General features: G+C 40.9%; 1 protein-coding gene and 1 long non-coding RNA gene across 5 annotated transcripts; both read left to right on the top strand.

Moving 5' to 3' along the window:
- The first annotated feature begins 214 nt into the window (after nt 1-214).
- On the top strand, nt 215-1,443 carry LOC124849893. The gene is made up of 3 exons (XR_007030509.1): nt 215-825; nt 1,002-1,170; nt 1,367-1,443. It is a non-coding gene; the product is annotated as an uncharacterized LOC124849893 (long non-coding RNA).
- A 994-nt stretch (nt 1,444-2,437) lies between these two features.
- ampd2b (adenosine monophosphate deaminase 2b) lies at nt 2,438-21,558 on the top strand. Of its 4 annotated transcripts, none has more exons than XM_035644941.2 (18): nt 2,438-2,761; nt 12,613-12,737; nt 12,852-12,982; nt 13,087-13,155; nt 13,284-13,386; nt 13,493-13,682; nt 14,480-14,630; nt 14,767-14,856; nt 15,008-15,137; nt 15,236-15,430; nt 15,598-15,729; nt 15,841-16,004; nt 16,483-16,609; nt 16,706-16,869; nt 17,831-17,951; nt 18,190-18,363; nt 19,111-19,221; nt 19,348-21,558. In XM_035644941.2, exons 1-18 carry the CDS (start codon nt 2,653-2,655, stop codon nt 19,561-19,563), a joined length of 2,502 nt encoding a protein of 833 aa, XP_035500834.1. In that variant the 5' UTR covers nt 2,438-2,652; the 3' UTR covers nt 19,564-21,558. The 4 variants fall into 4 exon arrangements, with proteins under 4 accessions (XP_035500834.1, XP_035500837.1, XP_035500836.1 ...); XM_035644944.2 differs by lacking the exon at nt 2,438-2,761 and adding an exon at nt 5,921-6,010; XM_035644943.2 differs by lacking the exon at nt 2,438-2,761 and adding an exon at nt 8,699-8,830.
- The last annotated feature ends 2,201 nt before the right edge of the window (nt 21,559-23,759 follow it).

Below are 23,759 nucleotides of genomic sequence, written 5' to 3'. Positions count from 1 at the left end.
GACAAGAAAGCAGGATACTCCTGCTGTAATTTACCTATTTGATCATCATCCAAACAGGTAGATGAACGTCAGCAGATTGATAATCAAAGACCTTGCGCTAAATGTTCCCATAAAAATATTGGTGAAATCCTCCCATCATCATTCCCATGATGTTAACACACTAACGTAAAGGTAATTTGTGTTTGATAGATACAGGTGAATGTGCTGTGTGATGTGTGTTGCTCTCTAATTCCTCTGCAGGCTCAATTACACAATTTCCCACCCCCTGATGAGCTCATGTGGTTTAATCTACAAGCTTGTCCACGAGTCTGAAAAATAAATTTGTACTGCCACCGATGACGCATGGGGAAACCTTAGTGACACTGTAGCTACTACCATAGCATTTACACACAAGATGCTGTAACACCTGCTGCTAATCCTATTACACAAAACATCTTGTAGCTCAATCATGCAACTAAACAATCAACCATCTTGTTTGAGGGAACGTCCGCAGGGTTTCTGAGTGAAAATCAGGGAACAAAATTCAAAACTGAGAGGAGGAATGAGGAATTTTTTCAAGTCCAAATGAGCACATTTATTTAACTGTTTTTGTCTATGTTAAAGTAACCTTCAGAAAAAAACCTATCAAAGCAGATTACATCTTCTACATCTCAAGTCCTTGCTTCAAGTTTGCTCCATGTTTCTGTTTCCACATTTTCATTGTAGTCCTTCATATTTGCCCCAACCACCAACCATGGCAAGAAAAACGAGATACATCTCCATTCTCTCTCGTCACTGGCTGCACATTAACATGTATCAGTACCATTGAAAGAAGCCGTGTCCAAGGTAAGCATACATTGTCCTGCAATCGAAAAGGGATTAACCACAGACAGATTAACTTGAGAGTGCACTGGAGGTGGATTTATTCATGAATTCTGTACATCCGACTGCTCGTTTCTACTCGTCCTCTTTTATTACTTGTCTTTTACAGCATTGGTTCATTTGTCCCTATTTGTCTGCAGCCCTCTGACCATGAGCTGCCTGAAAGCCACTGTGAAGTTCAGAGCTCCTGTACTGTTCACTCACACATCCACCTCCAGCTGCTCCGGAAATCTCTTCAGGGAAGAAAGTGATGCACCCGTCATCTCATCTGTGTCATTGCTTCTGCAGAACACCCCAACGCTGTCCACTGTAAGTGTTTACTTTGGACCTACTCACTCCCACTATTTCAGACTGGTGCATCAGTTTGTCAATACATTGAATCAATATTGACCTTTATGAAACATCTTCTGTTATTTGGTCAGTGTTCCCTGAAGGTATATCTTCAGAATCCTTAAAGAGTCTTCTAACCATCTGCTTTGTGCTACAATTTTAATGTCATCACTAGGATCTACAGACGCAGTTTGGTGTCTCGCTGCAGTCAGTCCCCACAACTACCACAAGAGGGCGCTGGCTATGCAGGTTACACTCCTCTTTTTCCGCTTCATCAGTAAACATCTGTTTACATCCAGTTGCAACCTGTTCCAGTTCCTGTAAATTCTAAGATTGCATAACATTATGTATATGAAATCATCAAAATGACAAAATTATAAATGCATTGTATCATACTGGGAGCTCTTTATATGAGTAAAAACAAAATGATGCATCATTCATTTAGGTGCCAATAAATATCCTAAAATGAAGTCAGGATGATTGAACAGGAAGTTGTCTTTTAGATTATATTCAGCTTTAAATTGTTGTCTCATTCCGTTCATGTTTGCAATGCCTCACTGTTGTAATATGGTGGTTTTGTCAGTTACTCAGAGATATTCCCCTAGATTATGCATCACATTGGTTATTAATTATGTTTTACAGCTTTATAAATGAAAAAAAGATAAATTTTATCTTTGTGCAACTACATTGTAATGTGTCACTGCTAATGATGTTTACATACGGGACTTCAAGTAAAGTGTTACAGATTGAGGGGACAATAGTTAATTGTTAATATTTTACAATCACTATTATCATAATTATCAACAATCTCATGCATCCATCCATTATTATTAATGATAATATTGAACTAGTCTTATAAAAATGTATTTGCAACCTTTTTTAGTTCTGCTGTATTCACAACTTTTCTCCTTTCTAATTTTCCTACAGATTTGTGGTTGTCATGGCAACAGCAGAACTGCTCTGCTGCTGCTGTGTGTGTTTTGTACCCCCTGCGTATGTATGAGTGTGTGTTTTAGTGTGTGTGTTTTTGCGTGGCGGGGGGAGAAGCTGAGTCTCTCCATCACCACAGCCCCAGGCTCCATCAGCAATGGATGCAGCTCAGGCACACAAGTCTTTGGGAAGAGGCGGGGCTTGTTTCGCTGCAGAGGGATGCTCCGCAGCCGCATGCTGGACCAACCAGTCTGGGAATCCCTGCTCATAGGCACGTAGCATACACACACGCACACATAAATTAACACACACACACACACACACACACACACACACACACAGATTGACGCTGCCTGTATACCCCCATCAAGCTTCCAGCATCTGGGCTACATCCTTCATCTCTTCTCCTTTTTTGTCGTCTATCTTCATTCTCTCCTGTATTTTTCTCCTCCTCCCGATGCTCCGTGCTCTGCAGCTCTGACTGGCTCAGCTGTCCTCTTTCCAACAAGCTGAACCACATAACCAGGGAACATGTCCTCCAACCTTCCCTCTGGGACTGCAGCTGGGGCCACCGGGGCCAAAAACAAGCCCCTGTCCCCCTTCAGGAAGCGGGGCAGCCTGCAGTACACAGCCAGCACAGGTTAGTGGAGGGAGTCTGGGGCTGGATAGTAGGGATGGTTTGAATGTAACAGAAGGAAGGAGAGCTTGGATAGTAAAGCTCTGAGCTGTGCATCTTTAAATGAATTCTGACTTCTTTAACAATTTTATATTCTGAGTAGTTGTGAGGAGAGAAGACACATGGTCCATCCCTCTTTGTAGTTTTGGGGAAATGCATACCTGTTGATTATGGAGGTGCAGCAGAGGCTGCTCTCTGTGGATGATTTCAGCGTTCACACCCAGTGGTTTCATGTACGTGTGCTGGCTTCTGGCTTTTTGTCTAATCCCTTTATTGTCTGACTGCTCTGCCAACGCTGTATAGAACTATTTTTATGCTGCTGAAATGTTGCAAAACTGAGTTGTTGACCCCTCGGGTTATGACAGCCTTTCAAAATGTGTTGAATATGGTGGAAGAACAATGCAAGCCTAACCAAAAATATCACAGATTTTAGTTCTTTATTGAGGCTTCTCCTTGAAATCAGCGATGTGTTGCTTAGATAAATGTTATGATGTTGTTTTCCTCTTTTTCTCCCCTGGCGGCAGTATGTGGCCAGGAGGGAATATGTAGGTCGTGTACCTCAGAACTTGATCCCACGCTGAATGAAAGGATTAGCTTTCCCTCTGATATACGCTCACACTGGTCAGCCTTTCATCAAAACTACAAAGAGGGTAGAATGACCCAAGCCGGCCATCTAAATACCCTTCCCTCCCTTCATTCAGTGTCATCCCTCTTTCCTGACCCCTTTTCACTGGAGGTTCATTCAATTGACATTAACATCATGCAAATAGTGATATTTCGATACAGTAGCACAAAAAAATGCAAATGTGATGAGATCATTTCAACTGTTCCCCTGCGTGTTCTTTCTTCCAAGATTTTCCAGACATAAATGAAAGGCGGTAATGCTTTTGTCAAAAAAACATGACATCTGATTATTGAGATCTTAAAGTTGTTTAAGATCATCTCCCCGTACCGGTAGATTATTTTTTTAAATATTAGAATTGCATAATGCATGCACAACATTAACCCAAATTTAAAGATCACCCACTGCCAGGTCCTGTTACCACCTGTGACAGATCATTGACATACCGACATAATGACTGCCAAGATAATCGGAGATTGCTTTTTTTCACCCCAACAATAACTACAACAGCTGGAGGTCTGAGTGACTGTCAACCCCCTGCAGTCAAGATGTACTCTGTGATTACCCTCGGAGCTGACAGTGGCCATTATAGAAATTGCTCTTGAGCCTCAGACTGGGATACAGAAGTACTGTACTTGGGCTTTCACAGGGTTTTATGTTTGGACAATTGTTTTTGTAGTAGTAGATGCACTGGAAATTCAAACTGTGCACAGTTGATGTTGTTAAAGCGTCCAGGAAAACACTTGAGTAATCAAAGATGACATTTATGTGACTCATCCTATTTGGGCACTCAGTCTAGTCTGGGGCAGATTGTACAGTACAGTTAGTCATATGTGTAAATAGCAATACGTGCAGTGAAGACAAACTGCAGATATATATGATAAATCTGGCTGTTGAATGATGGGCTGTTTGAATCATGGCCAGTGTCATGTTTTTAAACACTTAATGCATCTTTAATAAAGTGATTGCTAATCCTGTCTCTGCTGCAGCCGCTCATAATCGGGTCATACATTATAAACACTCTCAAGTCATTAGCCAGCTCAACGATTCACCAAATTGACTGAGCTACATCTTACTAGACTGATCTAATAGTTCTAATAAGAACATTGATCTTTCGATCTAATCTAAGAAAATGTCTGTCGATCAATCAACACGGCAGAGTATAATAGATGTGATGGGCTGCAGCAGCAGTAATATAATACTGTACTGTAAACTGTTCCATGTCTATCACGCAGCCTTTTTGCTCGCTTGTGCGGTTACTGTGAGAAGAGCTGAGGCATGGCGTTGTCCATATTTAGCACATTGTTGCAGGGAGTGTGGAGTGCATTTAGCAAAAGACGGCTGTGGGTGAATCATTTCTCCGCCTGCGAAAAAGATAGTTCTGAGATCAGTGCGCCACCCACTCATAGATGTTTATTGACTGATTAGGGCTTTGTACCATGAGTGACAGGCATTATTATATTAAGTAATAGCAAAAATCATACACTCTCCTGGGAAATACTATGGTTGCAATTTTCAAATCAATGAATTGCTGAAAAAAAAGGAATCAGATAATACAAGGAGATTATAATACTCACTACAGCAGATGCAAATACATAAACATGGAGTTTAAAAGAACATATAGTTTAAAGAATTTCTCATAATTATTCATGAATATTCAGATCCTGTAATGTCACACTGTAATATTACTCAATTAGAAGTGAAAATCATGGATTAAAAAATCTCAGATCATAATAAATATACAAATTATGATGTCAAACAGATGCTGTCTTTTTCCTATTATTACCCATTATATTATAAGATAATTTATATTGATGCATTCATGTGAAAGCAGCATTTTATTTGAGGTATATACTTATGTACATGCTATGCTAGTGCAACATAGCAGCAATATGTCCATTTAGCATTTAAAAATAAATAAAACTGATCTTGTGTTTTTCTTGTCAAATTTTAATCTGCAAATTAGGGAAACACGGTAAAATTACTTACTCTGTAAGGTTGAGTAGAAGTATCGAACATGTTTCCACCTCTGCAGGAAAAAACTAAACTCAACAACGTAAAACATTAAAGACTTTATATAATTAGTTATGGTCAGAACTTTTGCTGATTCCAGTCCAGTGGGATTGATGATGGAACTTTGAACACACTGTACTTCACCCACATCTTGTTGTGTCACACTTTGTCGTCATTACATAGCCACACAAATGACACAATGTCAGGGTCTCTCCCTTGAGCAAATACAGTAATGACAGGAGAGAAACCTTGAGGGGTTTAAATGACAAGCCCTGTCACACCCCACTGTACCAAAATCAATACAAGAAACGGCTTGAATTGTAATTAGTGATCGACTCCGACCCCAGTAACACTCCTTCATCTGATAACCCCCTGTCAGTGACTCTTTGAGTGCAAATATTAACATCTGGCCTGTGAGAGCTCTCATGGACTTTTGCCCTGGGCGGGACCACGTCTTTGTTGCACTGTTGCTCGTATTTAATGGCGTGGTGGTGCAGTAGATTTACTGCAGGGACGTCTGATACCAGCTGTTGTTTGCAGCACATTGGCCTGTGGAGAGCCTGAGTCTTGTTTGAAAGGTACCGTGTGTGCGATCAGTTTGGTTAACATCTCCTTTATTCAGCGTGTGTAAGTTATAAACAAACATATATTTAGCAGTTTATGACTCACTATGATTTAGTTGCAAGAAGCTGGAAGGATCATTTGATTTGTTTGTGAATCTTTTCAGTTTTTTACGCTTGGTTTGGAAATCACTAAAAACTGAAGACATCATTATGGGTAAAAAAAAATAAAAAGTATTTTATAGACTACATGTTTGATTGACTGATATACTGAAGCAAATAAATAAAAATAAACCATTGGGTTGAAGCATTGCAATTCTCCTTTTCATGACATTTTGAAATAGACCAAATAACTGCTTAAACCTCTGTACTTGTACTTAAGGGAAAGCAAGAAAGCAGGACTTTAACTTGTGATTGAGTATCTTTAACTTGTGCTATTGGAGCTTTAACTCAAGTTAGGGCTCTGCTTTTATTTCATTGATGAAGCGAGGCTGTGCAGAATGATGCTTTTCCCATCTCCAGAGTTTAATTCGGGTCTTGATTCAATGTTCGTGTTGATTAGTGTGTGATGCAGCTTTGGACCACTAGAGGGAGCCTTGTGTAAGTGAGTGCTGCTGCTGCGGTCTTGTGGCCAGAGCAATTTGATTTCTCCTCTTGGAAGCAATTTTGGCTTTGAAAAAAAAGAAAAGAAAAGCGCACAACAATTTCACCCTGAGAGTCTGAGTGGTATTTTGTTTGTTGTTGAATCACGTGTTACTTTTCTGCAGTTGTCTGTGTTTGTCCGGTTTGTCTGCAGCGCTTTTGTGAAACCGGAGCAATGCACTTTTTTCAAAAGTCTATCTTTCTGTGAGAGCAATAGGAAGACAATATCTTTCCTCTACCCAGCATATGATCAGAGTGTGTGTGTGTGTGTGTGTGTGTGTGTGTGTGTGAAAAGATGCAGTATTACATATACAAAGAAAGAAGTCAAATAAAACTAGAGGAAAAATCAGCAAACCAGGATAAATCTGATATTCTGTATTTTTCTTATTGTCAAATTTCATTGTTATTAATAAGTCCCCCTTTGCTCTGTGTCATAAAGCTCAATTTGTGTCCACAAACTATTTAAAACACGATTGATTGATTGATTTTTTTAAATTTGCACCTTTCTACTGGCCCAGCCACAATGAGCTTACGCGACACTTAACGATAACCTTGATGGCGATACGACATAATTGCATAACCTACAATTAGATAATAGATTAAGTCTCCACATTAAAATTGCATCTCGACATATCAATATCAGATACCAAAACAAATCAAGATTCTTCAAGTGACTCTTCTCAAACTAATTGTTCTTAACACGATTCCACCTATTGATCACCAATGAATGACACTGTTGCAAAACATGACTTCTTTTTTCATTCTGATGAGCCTAACTTGGAACTAGGAAATTATTAAGGATGTCAGAAAGCACTGCGACACAGACAGACAAATTTTTTGCTTTGGTCCTTTCATGAGAAATGTTGACAGTAATAAAGAATATGACCTGCCTGATGAAGAAAAGTGTAAGAAAACAGTGAAGTTTCAGTGTCAGGGTGAAAAAGGGTTTTCTTATTCAGCTTTGAGCTCCTCACAACTTGAGTGAGCTGAACTGCATTGAGCAAGAGCAGATAAGATAGGCAGCGTAAACACTTCATACAAACTCCTGTTGATTGAGCAACGAAAACTCCTTTTACTCTTTGTTGTCAATGATTGGAAATAAGTCTTAGCTAACAACAGATTCAATTAGCATAATGTTTTACTCAATAGAGCTTACAGCACTTTCTGAATAGCTCATTTAAATACATAGTCATGGACTTTCCTTGTTGACTGATTTAAATGTCAGAAGCCTTGTTTGGTAGACAAGTCAGATAAACGTCTCATTATCTTGAGTATTCTGACACAAATCTGAGAGACAGTGCAGCCCAGTAAAATATCTTCTCTGTAACCAGAAGGGAACTAAGAAGTTAAAGCATTCACATTTTTCTGCACTTTTTCTTTTACAGTCAGGGCGTGCAGGCTGCAACCTATAGCAAATTTACATTCACTGCAGAAGTATCATAAAAACAGAGATATGACTGCAGAGAAACCAGATTGCACACGATGAAGAATGTCAAGAAAAAAATACCATCATAAAAATACATCAGTTCACTGAGTTATTAATGTATTGTTTCATTCAGCAGACACATGTCTCTGTGTCTATTGCATGGGAAAGCATGTTCCAGAAAATTACAAGCTGCATTCATAATGGGGACAATGTGCTGGCCCTTAAATTCCACTCATGTGAGAGGAGATGGAGCCAAGCACTCGTTCATTAGACAGCCATCTCCCTCAGACTGCCACTATTCAGCTGGCGAGGAAAAGACCATGACATCTCCGGCCTCAGCGCTGAGACGGCACCATCCTATTCACACGCGTACACACATGACACACACATCCCATCACAACACATGGTCCCCTCAGCAAAAACACCGGGCCGACGATAACGGAGTCGAGAGAGGGGTGCCGCTGGAGAAACTCTCATCGGGAGGAAGACAACGTCAGCTGGTGGTGTACACCGCCTCCCCCCTGCCTCCTCTCCCTCCTGTGGTACATTCCAGAGAGATTGTCGGAGGCATTTAAACGAGGAGGATCAGCTCCAGAGCCAGCCGTAGTGCAGCGACAGCTGGCCTGAACCTGGAGGCAGACAGAGCAGAGGGGGGGGGGGGGCTGTCACACTCTGGGAAGTGAGGGGGAGTTCATGGATCTGCTGGACCAGCTCTCTGTATATATGACAGGGTCAGACCAAGGGAACGGAGGAGATCACTGTTTGACTCTGTGAGTGTGCTGAAGGCTGTGATGAAGTGTGTGTCTGTGTGTGTGTGTCTGTGTGTGTGTGTCTGTGTGTGTGTGTCTGTGTGACAGTACTGTCCTTTGACTGGATATCTGTTTTGTTTTTTTTCTTGTGTCTCTCCATCCTTCCTTCCTTCCGTCCCGTGTTGTTTAACCCATCTTGAGGGGACAGCGGACGCCATCCTGGGCCGTTTGTTGTTCGGCGTGCTCCATCTCCCCACCAGGACAGCCTCTCCCCCCCCCCCCCCTCCTCCTCCCTCTCCCTCCTCGCTCAGCCCTGCTAACTGCTGGTTAACACAGGCTCTGAGGAGACAGATACTGCACTACCCTCATCCCATCCTAAAGCACAAACAATTCTGACCCCCTTACCCTCCCCCCTCTTTCACACTCACTGCCACTCTCCTCTGCCTGTCCCGTCCCTTGACGGCTTTGTGTAACAGTCCTGAGCGGTGCTCCCTTTACTGTGCTGAGGAGAATGTGTGTCGATTCATTGCGCCACAAACTTGCTTTCTTGTGTCTTTTGAGGATGGTGTAAAAGCTGCAGCGGGGAGGCAGAGCAGATGGTTAAAAAAACACACAATCAACCAAACTGCAGAATGCACCTGCAGCCGTGGAAGCCGATTAGAAATTGTTGTTTTGTGTACAAGGCTTGAGGGCATCCAATCCTTTTTATGTTTAGCGTTTCTTTTCTTTATGCTATATGACAGTAAAGGAAATATAATTTTCCAACAGAACCAACACTGGCCTGCAGGCACGCAGTTCATGCAGCTGCAGAAACCAAAGCCGAGATTGATCACAAATCTTGAGAGGCATCAGCTGTTTGATGCAGAGCCAGTGTGAGCTGCTGGAGAAGAGCTGCATCCGGCTGAATCCTCCCTGCAATGCCTGTGTGTTTCTCTTCGGGACACGAAACTCTCTGTATGATCGTGAGCAGCCAGATTTCATTTTAGTTATGCTCAACTGTGTGTCTGCAACATTTTCTTGTACAAGACAGAAGCACGAGAGAACTGATACTTTATTCATCGATATACCTATTCAGTTATGTAGATTTGTATAACTTTATGTTGAAGATTATGAAAAACTGGCATTGAATTCCTGAGTATCACGATGTTGTGACTTTATTCTTTGCTGAGGTGCTTACAGTGCCAAATGAAAAAGAAGATATGGCCAGGTTCATACTATTGTTTATGCAAAATTTTTTGTGCGGCTGCTTGCCCTTTTAACAACATTTAATATCTACAGTAAGAACTGCGGCTTCTTTTGTTTCATTTAAAATAGGGGGTTTGCAGTGTAAAAATATCAAAACAAGAATCATTTTGGTGTCCGTACTGAAACTAGAGATATCAAAAACGTTCACATGATATCCAACCGTAAAAAAGGAAACAAAACCTCTAGTTATGCATTGTTAATATTTTTCCATGTTTCTAGTGTAATCCACCTCCTCAGCAGCACTGACACATATAAGCTGTGAGTACATGCGGCTTGTTGCCACGGAAGATGAGGGTCAGCATCATTTGTTGTGGGTTGAATAACAGATCTGTCAGTGGTGGCAGGTAGACGGTGGCTCATGATGCCTGCTGGTAGAATCAGAGGAGGAATAAAAGAGGGAATCAGAGAATTGAGTGTGTGTATTGTGAAATTGAATTCCGTGTGGGCAGGTACTCACGGAAGTCACCGGAGAAGTTGTGAGACGTTTCCTGAAATTGGCCAGAAAAATAATGAGCCGTGCTACAGATGAAGTTCCACAGGATGTCTCCTGACCCCGGGTCTCCTTCTCCCATCTCTTTCCGTTTCTCATTTCATCCCAGAGGACTATTTTACGCTGCTGCGTCTGATTCGAGTTAGGACTCTCCATTATTACAGCTGTTGCCTGCTGAAATATGCATGCAGTGGAAGTCTCTTGCCTTTTTGACCTCGTTTTGGAGCTCAGCGACAATACGGAACAATGGCCTGTGCAAAGTCGTGTGTTGCTTTCTCTTTGATTCAACATGTTTTCGTACAACATCTGGTGAGTGTGGAGAAATCTATTCGTTTACTAGTGCTGTTTCGTCCGTGTTTGTATATACAGTATATATATATATATATATATACATGTATATATATTCAAGAAAAAATGGCTTACTTTAATTTCTGAGTGGTTCGCTCTCCAACTGCGGGGGGATGAGTTGTTACATAACCATAGATGCTACCGATCCAAATATAGCAGCCATTAGGGGATAAGCTCCAGGTCTGGTGGGCAGGGCTAGACTCTGGTTTACTGTGGCCCAGCATTATGTCCTTGCTGCTGGATGCCTGTTGCCATCCATGTGTCCACTGCTATCACGACAAATTGATGTACCCCAGTCCGACAGCAGAGATGACATCTTGGCAGGCCTTCACATTATGCAGACATGCCCAATCCGACCAACAGAGGAAGGATTTTGAGGACTTGGAGAACGTATTTCCACAAAAAATATTTCAGTAAATATGGAAAAAAGCAACTTCTATCAACAATTATATACTGTAATTATAATCAGTGTATCTTTGGCAGTTGATTTTAACTTACTCAGACTCATTGTTTCATGTTGAAGCTCAACGATTCAGCCCTGATAGTGTATCAAGTATGGACCAGTTGACTATCGTTCCTGTGAGGAAGTTTGATTCCCTTAGTCTTGGCAAAACTCTTTCAGATGTCTGAGGTTCTTGAGCATGTTTTGATGAAGCCGCCTCGTGGTGCAGGCCAACTTGTCCCGTGTGTGAAGTGGGATGTGTTGATTGGACAGTGTTAAGCAGAAGGTGATCAACACTGGGTGAGTTGTGGTCGTGCCGAGAATTACACCATCTCACCGTTTCCATTAATAGCCATACCATCCTGTGCGCCTCACCGAGTGGCACCCAGTTAATTGGCCAACCCGGTCCCTCCTTCGCTGTCCCTACAGAGCAGGCAGACACGCTGTGTTCAATAAATCAGTTCAGACGGGACACAGTATAAAGACCTCACAGTTTTATTGTCAGCCTGCAGGTATCACACGGTGCACCCTCTTTGACCTTGTGAGTAGGGTTTATAAATATTAATAGACAACAGACACGGACACTCTATCACACGGGATGAAATATTCAGCAGTATAATTAATATTTCAGTGGCAGGTGTGTCGTTTTGAGGGAAAGATAGATATCATTGCAGACAGACCCCTAAATATACTGCTCCCACTTTCTGTTCCTCACTGACAAGTTGTTTACCTCTCTTTCCCTCCTCTCGCCCTGCTGTGACAAGTGGGTTTCTGTAAAACTTTAGCCTTGCAATGGTAACAATGGAGCGCATTAGCTGGTGTATCCGCTCATGGCCTTTCCACCTGAATGGTCCATTGTGTCTCAAGGCACAAACAGCCGCTGGGCTCAGACCTCCACTGTGTGAAGGGCCCACTGACAGAAGAACAACATGCGTCAGCAGACGGTTTTGGTCACTGTGAATTATATGTTGAAGAACGGGATGAAAAACCACCAAGTAAAAATACACTCAGGCCGACTGAGCTATAGTTTACCTCATTCATGCTTATGTCTAGCCCACTTTTTTCCTTTGCTCGCTCCAAACAAAAACAAGTTGCTTTGTGTGTCCTCGCACTCGCTGACACGAGGAGCTAGTCTTGTATCATGACAAGATAGTGAGGCCTTAATGTATTTTTCTTCACATTTAAGTCTGAATATGCTCATTCACACTCATTCAGATGCATATATTTCTCCCTCACTTGATGATTTATTTCCCTCTTTCTCCCCCTGTCTGTCTGCAGTTGATCTCCGCGGTGCCCGCCACCTACTCACTTCCCAGCATTCCTTGCCTGGGATCCCTGTGGCCTTGAAACAGTCCATTGACCTGCGCACATCCATGGACGGGAAGTACAAGGAGATCGCCGAAGTCTGTACTCAGCGATTGCGCTCACTTATTAACTTCAGTTATTCAGTTATTACGTACAGCATGAGATGTGTATGTGGCTTTCATATTGTTTCCTGCGTGTGTGTCTGTGTGAAGGAGCTGTTCTCCCGCAGCCTGGCAGAGAGCGAGATGCGCAGCGCTCCCTACGAATTTCCAGAGGATAGTCCCATTGAACAGCTGGAGGAGAGACGCCATCGTCTTGAGCGGCAGATCAGCCAGGATGTCAAGTAAGTGAGGGAAAGGCAGGAGGTAGGTGGTCGATATACAAACTCCTGTGACTGGTTGCAGTCAGACTCTGCTCTGATGATCCTAAAGGGAGCTCTGCCTCCAGGTTGGAGCCCGACATCCTCCTGCGAGCCAAACAAGAGTTCATGAAGACTGACAGTGCCAGTGATCTGGAGTGAGTTTTTCCCCCTGGCTACCGTCAACGCTAATACATCCAATTTTTTTTTCTACTTGAACTACAAGAAAACAGACAGTAGAGACAGAAAATTATTTATTTCATTTTTTCTTTTGTTCTATCATTAGATACATGAAGGAGCAGAGCCAAGCCTCTGACCCGCAGGAGCGAGAGCTGGTCCAAGAGTGCGAGTACCAGAGAGTCAGTATTTCCGGAGAGGAGAAATGTGGGGTAAGTCGGAGTGGTCACTGCAGTAACACAGGAAGAATCAGGAAAGCAAGAGGACTAATTTCTTTTGTGTTTTTTTTGTCTTTGCTCCTATCTTTCGTCCATCAAGGTTCCCTTCACAGATCTGCTGGATGCTGCCAAATGTGTGGTGAAGGCTCTGTTCATCAGACAGAAGTACATGGGCCTGTCCCTGCAGAGCTTCTACCCGACCACCGCTCGTTACCTGCAGGAGCTGAGTGAGAGACCCCTGGACTTGGATATCTACGAGGAGGAGATCACAGAGACCACCGTCACACCAGGTTCTGTAGATACACATGTACACGCCTACACTACCACACTGATATCCTCCTGTGTGCTGTAGACCTTTAGGTGGGACCAACAAATAGAAGGAAGGGATTTGTCCTGAAAGGATTGGTCTAATATTATATCACTACAGTTAATACACTCATCAGTTAATGTAAATTTCATGATTTGCTGCTCTTTCTTCGTTTTCTGTCATTGTAAATTAAAAATCTGAAGGTTTAGTTGCGTTTGTCAGACAAAACAAACAACTTGAAGGCATCACCTTTTTGCTTTGAAAACTTTTGACAACTCTATTTCTAACATTTTATAACCAAAAATTAATTCAACCAATTTCCTTGAGGAAAAAAATCACTAATTTGCTTCAAAATGCTTTACAATCTATGCAAGTTATGACAACTTCTGTTCATTGACCCTAAGTTCAACTAGGTGAAACTCCCCCCCCCCCAAAAAAACCCCAGAAGAAACCTCAGATTGACACATAAACAAAAGATGTTCAATGAGTAGAAAGAAAATATAAAATATATTCATCAAATGAATATCATCATTCTAAGTTTAAAAACTCAAACCCAACTATTAACATGATGTCAATATGTCACGTCCTGTGTCATGTGCAGCATTTTCACATTAAGACATAACCGGGCACACCCACAGATTTCACAATCCATCTGTCACACACCCCTGAACAGGCTGTCACAACGCGCAGGCTGGTGAAATCAGAACGTCCGTCGTTTGCATGTGCGTTTTCCACCTCGCTGAAAGTCGTGACACAGTGCAACATTCTGTCCCCTCCCAGATGCCACAGTGCACCCACGTGACCCACCTGTTTCTGGCACGCACCCGTACGAGAACCAGGACCCCTCCAGCATGCCACCTGACATGGGTTACGGGTGCAAGATGGTGGATGGTGTCATGCATGTGTACACAACACGGAGCGTTATGGAAAAGTGAGATGTTTGTGATGAATCATTTGGTGCACGCACGCTTCGTCTTGCAGTCCTCAGTTTGGACGTACGTTGGTGTCAGGTTCACATTGTGTTGTCTGCACAGAGTCTTCAGCTGAAGTTTTTATGATGCTAACAGGAGCACAGAGCTGGACCTGCCGTATCCCGACCTGCAGGACTACATCGCTGATATGAACGTCATGATGGCCCTCATCATCAATGGCCCAGTGTGAGATTATATAACCAACTACAAATGACCATACTTGACTATTCAGTGTTCGACCACCGGGCAGTTTTGTTGTCTGTGGTTGAACAATCTCAGTGTTGTTCATATCTCAGAAAGAAAAAACTATTTGTTTTTTTGTTTCCCATTGCCACAGAAAATCCTTCTGCTACCGTCGTCTGCAGTATCTCAGCTCCAAGTTCCAAATGCACATCCTGCTGAATGAGATGAAAGAGCTGGCCGCACAGAAGAAAGTCCCACATCGAGACTTCTACAATATCCGTAAGGTGAACTTGAGAACTCTTTCTACTTTTCCCCATCCATTTTTTTTTGTTTTAATCCAGAACCGGACTCCACTATATAATTGTTTTCTTTTTGTGCGCAGGTTGACACACATATACATGCCTCATCCTGTATGAACCAGAAGCACCTCCTGCGCTTTATCAAAAGGGCCATGAAGAAGTATCCAAAGGAGATAGTTCATGTGGAAAGAGGAAAGGGTCAGACGCTCATGGAAGTGTTTGAGAGCATGAACCTGACAGCCTTTGACCTGAGTGTGGACACCCTGGACATGCATGCAGTAAGTGTCATTCATGTAAAGATTGATCGAGGGCGAATAATCTCAGAAGCACTCGCCTCGTAAAAGAAAATGTACCACCATGTTAAAATGTCAAGCAGAGATTCAACGAGGTGGCAGCTTCAGCAAATGAGGGATGTGACGTAATGTGTCAACAAAATTTTTTGCAGGACCGTAACACTTTCCATCGATTTGATAAGTTCAATGCCAAGTACAATCCCATTGGCGAGTCCATCCTGAGAGAGATCTTCATCAAAACGGACAACCACATCGAGGGGAAATACTTTGGTCACATCATTAAGGTGCTCAGTGAACAATCCCTTTAAAAACTGTCAGTACCACTGATGCCTGCGGTGACCGGCTGTGAGAGGCACTGACGCCCTCTGCTGACTGTTTGTGTCACCGCTTCTCAGGAGGTGATGGCAGACCTGGAGGAGAGCAAGTACCAGAACGTGGAGCTCAGGTTGTCGATCTACGGCCGCTCCAGGGATGAGTGGGACAAACTGGCCAAGTGGGCCGTCAAGCACCAGGTCTACTCCACCAATGTGCGCTGGCTTGTACAAGTTCCACGACTCTTGTGAGTAATGCCAGTGGTGAAGAGTAACTCAATACATTTATTTTCATTTCATGCCACTTAACATTCCACCAGGAAAATCTTTCTATCCCTCCACAGTTCAATTTGAAATACAAAACATGCAATCAGTTTTAAATTAGAAAGTATAATTTAAGTCTTCTGTCTTGCACTGAATAACTGATTGGCGGATGTGTGAAACACAATTTCCTTTATATCAGGAGCTTAATTGCTGTTAATTCTTCATGATGGATCTTTTGTTGATACTAATGCGTGACGTTAAGAAGAAGAAAGTGTGATATTTCTACTTTTCCTGCAATAGAAGATCTGACTACTCTGAGTAACCTTTGTTGAGTTTCAAAGATGGTTACAACAATAGCCAAGCATTTTGTAAATACCTGTGGCATAAATTAATAAAAAAGTTTCATCGTTACATCCATCATCATCCCACAACTGACTTCTTGATACTTTTCTGTCTTTAAAGTGACGTGTACCACACCAAGAAACAACTGTGTAACTTCCAAGAGATGCTCGAGAACATCTTCATGCCTCTGTTTGAGGTTACAGTCAAACCCGGCAGCCATCCGGAGCTGCACCTCTTCCTCCAGCATGTACAGTGTCCTCTCCTGTATTAATAATAATCTTTCCAACTTATTGGAGTCGGTCTTCAGAGGGCGTCATTGACCTGTTGTTGGGTCCCCACACAGGTGGTGGGTTTCGACAGCGTTGACGATGAATCAAAACCAGAGCAGCATATCTTCAACCTGGACAGTCCGCTGCCAGGCAACTGGACAGAGGAGGACAACCCGCCCTACTCCTACTACCTCTACTATATGTATGCAAACATGACTGTGCTGAATCACCTGCGCAGGTTTGTAACCACACCTCACTTCAACCAGCTGCCAAGATTTACTTTTTGTTTTTTTTAAATGCCAAAAGTCTCTGATTGTATTTTTTTATACAACTACACCAAATGCAATAAGAATGTGAATTCAAGGTTACTTTTTAGACTGTGCTTTTTTTTTTTACTGTTATAGATTTCTCATAAAAGTTTGTCTCTTGTAAAGGTATTAATGGGTTATTAGGCTACAAAAGACACCATTGCTTGATTTCATAATTTGGCCTAATTGAAAGGTTTTACTGTCATAATAAGTACTTATTTTTGTTAATCATTTATTCACACTGAATTTAAAATACTTCTTTGTCTTTCTTAAAGCTTAAAATTGGTCAAATACCCAACAACATGAATTCATTCAAGTTTTTTTAATGTATATTTTAAAGAAATTTCAGCATTTCATAAAGTGCAGTTGCCATTGAAATGCAATGTTATATTTTATATATTTTATATTTTAAAGCCAAGTTTTCATTTGGATTCACATTTTTCCCACTACAATTCATCATACATACAAAAAACTAAATTCTAAGAATCAGAGAATGCAAATAGTTTAGATCTAACAACCTCATTACTTTAATTGAATGATGATCACACTTAATTTTGGATTGTCATTGAACATATTTAGTGACAAATTGTCCAATAATCCAAATGAGAATCAGTAACCCTGTATAACAAGCTTGTGCTTGTGCGCCTGCAAATTTGAATCTTTATATTCTGAACTAGCTTATCATTACTATAGAACAAAGGGTGACCAGCCAGAAAATACACTCTAATGCTGAGGGATTCACCTATTGCTCTGTATCCGTCATCTGTTTTATATTTGAGTCATGGGGAACAACAGTAGATATTATTCACTGCAGACTTCACTTTGCCTGATTTAAATAACACCCACATTGAGTCACAGGCATCCTAGTAACAGCGTGTCTTTTCTTTCCAGACAGCGGGGGTTTCCCACATTTGTCCTACGTCCTCATTGCGGGGAGGCGGGGCCAATCCATCACCTGGTGTCTGGTTTCATGCTGTCAGAGAACATCTCCCACGGGCTGCTGCTCAGGAAGGTGGGACCTGGTGGGATATCACAACATGTGCCTCATTTCACACGCTCAGAGAAAAGGGTTTATCCTTCCAAAGTTTTCTGAAGAAATTGTGAATTCAAGAAAGTGCTAGACTCCCACGGATCATCTGGTTCATGTTTGTCAAGCAGAAATTAATTTTAGTCATAAAGATTAAATGTACTTGTGGTGTATTGTTTGATCGCTACTACAACACACAACGCTACACCTTTTGTACTTCCAGGCTCCTGTGCTGCAGTATCTGTATTACTTGGCTCAGATAGGCATCGCCATGTCCCCTCTCAGCAATAACAGCCTGTTCCTCAGCTACCACCGCAACCCTCTGCCGGAGTACCTGTCCAGAGGCCTCGTGGTCTCTCTGTCCACAGACGACCCTCTGCAGTTTCACTTCACCAAGGTCAGTGCACGCAGCCAGACAAACATTTGTACATTTCTTTTTAGTAAATTTGTTAATCCTTTCAAATTTGAAAATGAAAATTGAGGTGTGAATATATTGGTATAATATTGTGATATGTGTTAGTAGTTTCATGGAGTGTGCTGTACAATTGTAAAGTCCACATGTTTTTAAACTGAGTGTGATGTCATTGGTTTACTTCTGCACAGCTGCCTTCAGTGAAGCCTTTTTAAGGAGTCTCGCTGGTCTCAGTGCCTGACACACTCTAGGTCCCTTGACACGATGGATAAGAGAACTGAATGTTCTCTTTATCTCTTAAGCTCATGTATTACATGTAACACAATAAAAGATTATCCTACCAAGACAAAAACATCAATCTTTTATCAAGATTTTTGAATTGAAGTTATATTAATAATATGTAACATTTTTATTCCATAAAACTCAATTTTCAAACCTTATAAAACGCTATGGCCTTTGTACTCAATCTTAATGCAACCATGAGAAATTATGAATAGTTTCGAAGAGCTTAGTCTCCTGAATCTTTCTGTGCGGTGCATTTTAGGTTCCTCATACCACATCCAAAAGCTGTTGACACAGATATGGTTCACACTTGTGGCTATTGATCCAAAGTGTTTTCTGTACGAAAGATGCTACTATAAGCCTTATGTTCCCTGCATTTCCTGCACAATGAAATGCTCCATTGTCTTCAGTGTGGGTTTGATTTGGATATGTATTCGTTGCTCTGTGTAGGAGCCCTTGATGGAGGAGTACAGCATTGCTGCTCAGGTGTGGAAGCTGAGCTCTTGTGACATGTGTGAGCTGGCCAGAAACAGTGTGCTGATGAGTGGATTCTCTCATAAGGTATATATCAACTAGTCTTACAGCACATTACACATTATGTAGTTGTATGGTCTACAGCCGTGCAGCCCCTTTCTCTGTCTGTTGTTCTGCAAATAAAGTTGAATTTCCACTCTGACTCCTCCTCAGATAAAGAGCTGCTGGCTGGGGCCACACTTCGTCGTGGAGGGACAGGAGAGCAATGACATCAGACGGACCAACGTTCCCGACATCCGCGTGGCGTACCGTTACGAGACCATGTGCGAGGAGTTGAATTTAATCACGCAGGCCATCCGCACGGACGAGCTGGAGACCATCGAGGAGGAGGGCAGCCTGTGCATGGGAGCTGTGCAGGCAGAAAAGTAAACATGCAGCACAAAACAAACAAAAAGAAATCTCACTACATTCCCTGTTTACACATCAGGACATTGTACAGATTTGCATATGAACATATCACACCTGTGAAAAGAGAAAAGCTTTCTCATAAGACTGTGAGAGTTGCTCCTGAAGCAATATGAGAGAGGACCTGCAATGTGTGTGCACAAGGTGTCCACTTCCTTTAGTGCATTTGAGTCAGTCTCTGTTTTTAATGTGACTTGGTGATTTTCAAAATGTCTCTCGATGTAATTAGTTTGACATTATTATATTTTCACAAACATGTTTTGTCAGATTTTGGTCAGCCTTCACATTATTCAAACCATTAACACATCTTTGTACACTGGATCCAACACGGACTGAAGTGAAAAGATGACTGGGAACAATGTTCCAAAGTAAAAAGCTTCTTAACAACATACAAGGTCATTTTTGTGCTGTCTTTACTGGCAAATTGGGGCGTTTGGTGACCTTAGGGAGTTTAAATTAAATTAAAACATACAATTTTATATTAATTCTTGATGTATTTACTTGGAAAGACTTTAGACCCTGGTACTCATTATAGGCAAAAAACCAAGTTTTGACATTATTATTGCAAATTTTAACTGATTGCACCAACTGTTCTTAAGTTCAAACTAAGCATAATTAATGCATTACTAAAAAATAAAACGGGCCACGCACAACAACTGGTCCTTACATCGAGATCGGTTGTCTCTGAACATTTACACAGACTGTCACATGCAAGGTTTGGCTGACTCACTCAATTAACTGGCAAAGCTAATGTTAGCTTGTTGATATCAGTCACATCCTTGTATCTCATTCTGAACTGTCTGAATTCCAATTCAGTAAAAGTACAGATTACTAGATAGGTAAAACATCAATAAAAGATCCATGATGAACAATGAATAGACATAAGACAATAAAGCATACACAGTACAATTATGACAAAACATTGGCACCTGGCAGGAGAGAAGCACAATGAAAACTATATAAATATTCATAGTCAAATGAGTCAAATTAGAAACATGTCATGAATTTTTGTCCGGTGCATTGATACTTTAATTATCCACAGGACAATACCTCATGTTGTGTAAGTGACAGGAGGCTCCACATCTCCAACATTCATGCAACTGGCAACAGTATTAACATCATCTCTCCGGCAGCTGCTCCTTGTGGTGTTCTTGCTGTCCTTGAGTGGGGTTGCATGAAAGCATGTCAGTATTTGTTACTGGTGTGCAGTGAGGGTACTTTCTTTTCAGCATCTCGTTATACTTTTATGACATTGTCTCTATGGAGATTCTGAACTGTAACTCTTATCTGGGACCATTTGTCCTTTACACACAAGTATTTAAATTTCTCTCAGTCATAGTCCAGTGAATGATGCATCATGAGCCATTCCTTCGGTTTTCGCTTCTTGCACAAGTTCAACCTGTGCCAAATCCGTTCATAAACACATTTTTTAGATAACTGAAATATGACTAACTTGACAAACCATTCTTCATTTCCTGCTTTCAGTTTGGGTCCTGAAGTTATAGTTGGACTTTTTCAAAGAACCATGTTATTGTGGAGACTTAAGTCTGGTTTATACCTCTGCCTAGCATCAACAAAGTCTGCAGCTGAGAATGACAAATGGTAAAAGGATTGAGCTTTCAGTGAGAAAGTATTTATTTTTTTAATCTCTATTGTTAGTTTCTTCATTAGTTATCTTTGTGTCACCATATAGGGAAACTAAGCTGGAAATCATCGGTTGTTTCTTCATATATCTTTTTTATCATACGATAGAAATGCTAGTTATAGACTCTACCATCTATCCATATCATCTACTCCACTTGAGCCTATTGCACTTATGAATTGTACCTTATGCTTGTGCAACACCCATGCAGTCAGAATACTTGCTATCACTCCCCAAAGAATTATATGTGCTGTTTGTTAAGTATTATTTATTGAAATTTGTGTCTATGGAGAATAAAAAGTGCTTGCCTCCCTTCAGTTTTGTACAGTTTGAATTAATGTCTTTTGAAACTGAAAACTGCAGCATACAAAAGAGATGAGGACAAAAAATAAAATTCTGTTAAAGGTCAGCAGTTGATCTTTGGTGAGTTGAGCAGGAACTTTCCTTTATTGGAAACCCAATGATACGTATATTTTATTAACAGATAATAATTCAATGTTTGATTCATTTGTCATATGGAAGCACATTTTCAAATCACAGCTTCAGTTTTTTTCTATTATTATTTGCAAGACGGGGTCATGGAAATTTTTACAACTTTTAGGCTCACTTGTCATCAGTTACTCACTACACAATCAAAAAATGATAAAACATGTTTCGGTTTGTCAATAATGTACTGGAATATCGAAAAAACAATCCTACCGCAAGGTCCACTTACCAGATCTCTCCAGAGCTTTCAATTGTGTCACACTGGAGAATGTCTAGACCTGCTCTACATGAAATCTGCCCTGAGATAACGTCAGTTATGATTTAGCACTATAATTAAAATTAACTAATTACTTCTTGAAAAAGTAGTATGAATGATAAAAAATATGATGAGCTTGCTTGTAATGAGACACCTGAGCGGAAACTATTCAAACAGCTGATGAAGGTCATTGGATTGTTTGGCTCCAGAAAAAGCCTTGAGTTGATACTGCTTTACCAATTCAACATTCATTTGTATCATTAATAGTTTTGTGTGTGTGTCAATATGAGGTTAACCAGCTCACATTGATCAGTCACACATGCTGATGTTTAGGAATGAAATTCATCAACCCAGTCATTAATAGCAGGATGATGATAAATGGGCCTAGCCTACTTAAATTAGTGTCAATGTACTCATTATTATATATGGTATTTTTTATTGTATATTCTAAATGTAATTTGTTATTTTATATGGTCTTTCTATTTAATCTTATTTACCTTAGATCCTGTCTTCTGTTCCCTTTAAAAAAAAATTGTGCTGCGACACGTCTGTGCTGCTATATCAAATTTGAATTTCCCCTACAGGGATCAATAAAGGTACATCTTATCTTATCTTATCTTATCTTATCTTATCCTAATGTGCAGTAATGACCTTGAGGTTACATGTAGTATATAACAGGACTATGATTTACTGTATGCATATAGGGTATATATAGGGTTTAACCCTCTCTAATCTTAAGCCTTTGAAAATGTTCCATCAAAATATGTTTCCTGTTGTTCATATTGCAATGTCATGGTTGAAGTACTCAACCTCTGAGGCAAAGTTTAGGACTGATAGTTCAAACAATGACTCAGTTACATGACTCAGTATCCCGATGACGTTCATGTTCTTCAGTACTAATATGAAAGCATACCTTGGATTTTGCAAATGAGCAAATGAGTTCAGGTTGTCAAATCCATGAATTAACAACAGACATCTAACCTCTTGTGGTTCAATCAGAATTTTCTCGGCCTCCTACTCTGAGACCTTGTGCTGGACCTTTGTCACACCTTTAATGCACACATTTTATATCAATGATCTGTGACATGATTGTCTGCTTATAAAACAGACAGAATTCACATGGAATAGCCCACAACTGTCTTAGATTTGTTCTCAGACTCAAAATATGATAAATGCTCTTTTTTTCAAAGACTCAATACAAAAATTGCCTTTTAAATGGACCATAAATCAATGACTACATCATTTTATGGCATCTAACATCGTTGACCCAAATCTAATTGCAGTCTCCTGACATTACAGCTCAGCAACGGTAGCGTGTTCAAACACGTTGTTCACTGTATCATCCGCTAGGTGGCGATGTTAGGCCACGACAGCAACGTCAAGAGATTGGAGCACTCAGAGCGACCTGTTGGATTACATGTACGTGTACATATTAATAATAATAATATTAATAAGACAAATAATAACAATAATAATAATAACACATTTAGATCATTCAGTTGACCTGTGGTCAAGATTCAACCTTAATCCTCCTTTAAAGAGTGTCGGAATTGTACAGATTATTTCACCTGTACAACCTAAACCACCACAGTGCAAATTGCTATATGCAATGAAAAGCAGCTGCGATACAGTGCTCAAGAATCCACAGGTGCTGTTAGTAATTTTTTTTTGTGCTAATGGTTGTCAATATGACCCATTCACATTGAAGCTATGTCATTTAAAAAATGTTGGTGGGCTATGACTAAGACCTAAATATATTAAAGCATTACAGTCCAG

Source organism: Scophthalmus maximus, chromosome 3 (assembly GCF_022379125.1).
Source record: "Scophthalmus maximus strain ysfricsl-2021 chromosome 3, ASM2237912v1, whole genome shotgun sequence".
NCBI classification, from domain to species: Eukaryota; Metazoa; Chordata; class Actinopteri; order Pleuronectiformes; family Scophthalmidae; genus Scophthalmus; species Scophthalmus maximus.
The sequence above is the reverse complement of the archived record's forward strand: the minus strand, read 5'-3'. Positions and strand labels throughout refer to the sequence as shown.

Coding starts and splice junctions, on each gene's coding strand:
- ampd2b (XM_035644939.2), top strand. CDS start 10,730: ATGCAGTGGAAGTCTCTTGCCTTTTTGACCTCGTTTTGGAGCTCAGCG. Junction 10,854..12,612: donor ATGTTTTCGTACAACATCTG/GTGAGTGTGGAG, acceptor GTCTGTCTGCAG/TTGATCTCCGCGGTGCCCGC. Junction 17,952..18,189: donor ACGGGCTGCTGCTCAGGAAG/GTGGGACCTGGT, acceptor TTGTACTTCCAG/GCTCCTGTGCTGCAGTATCT.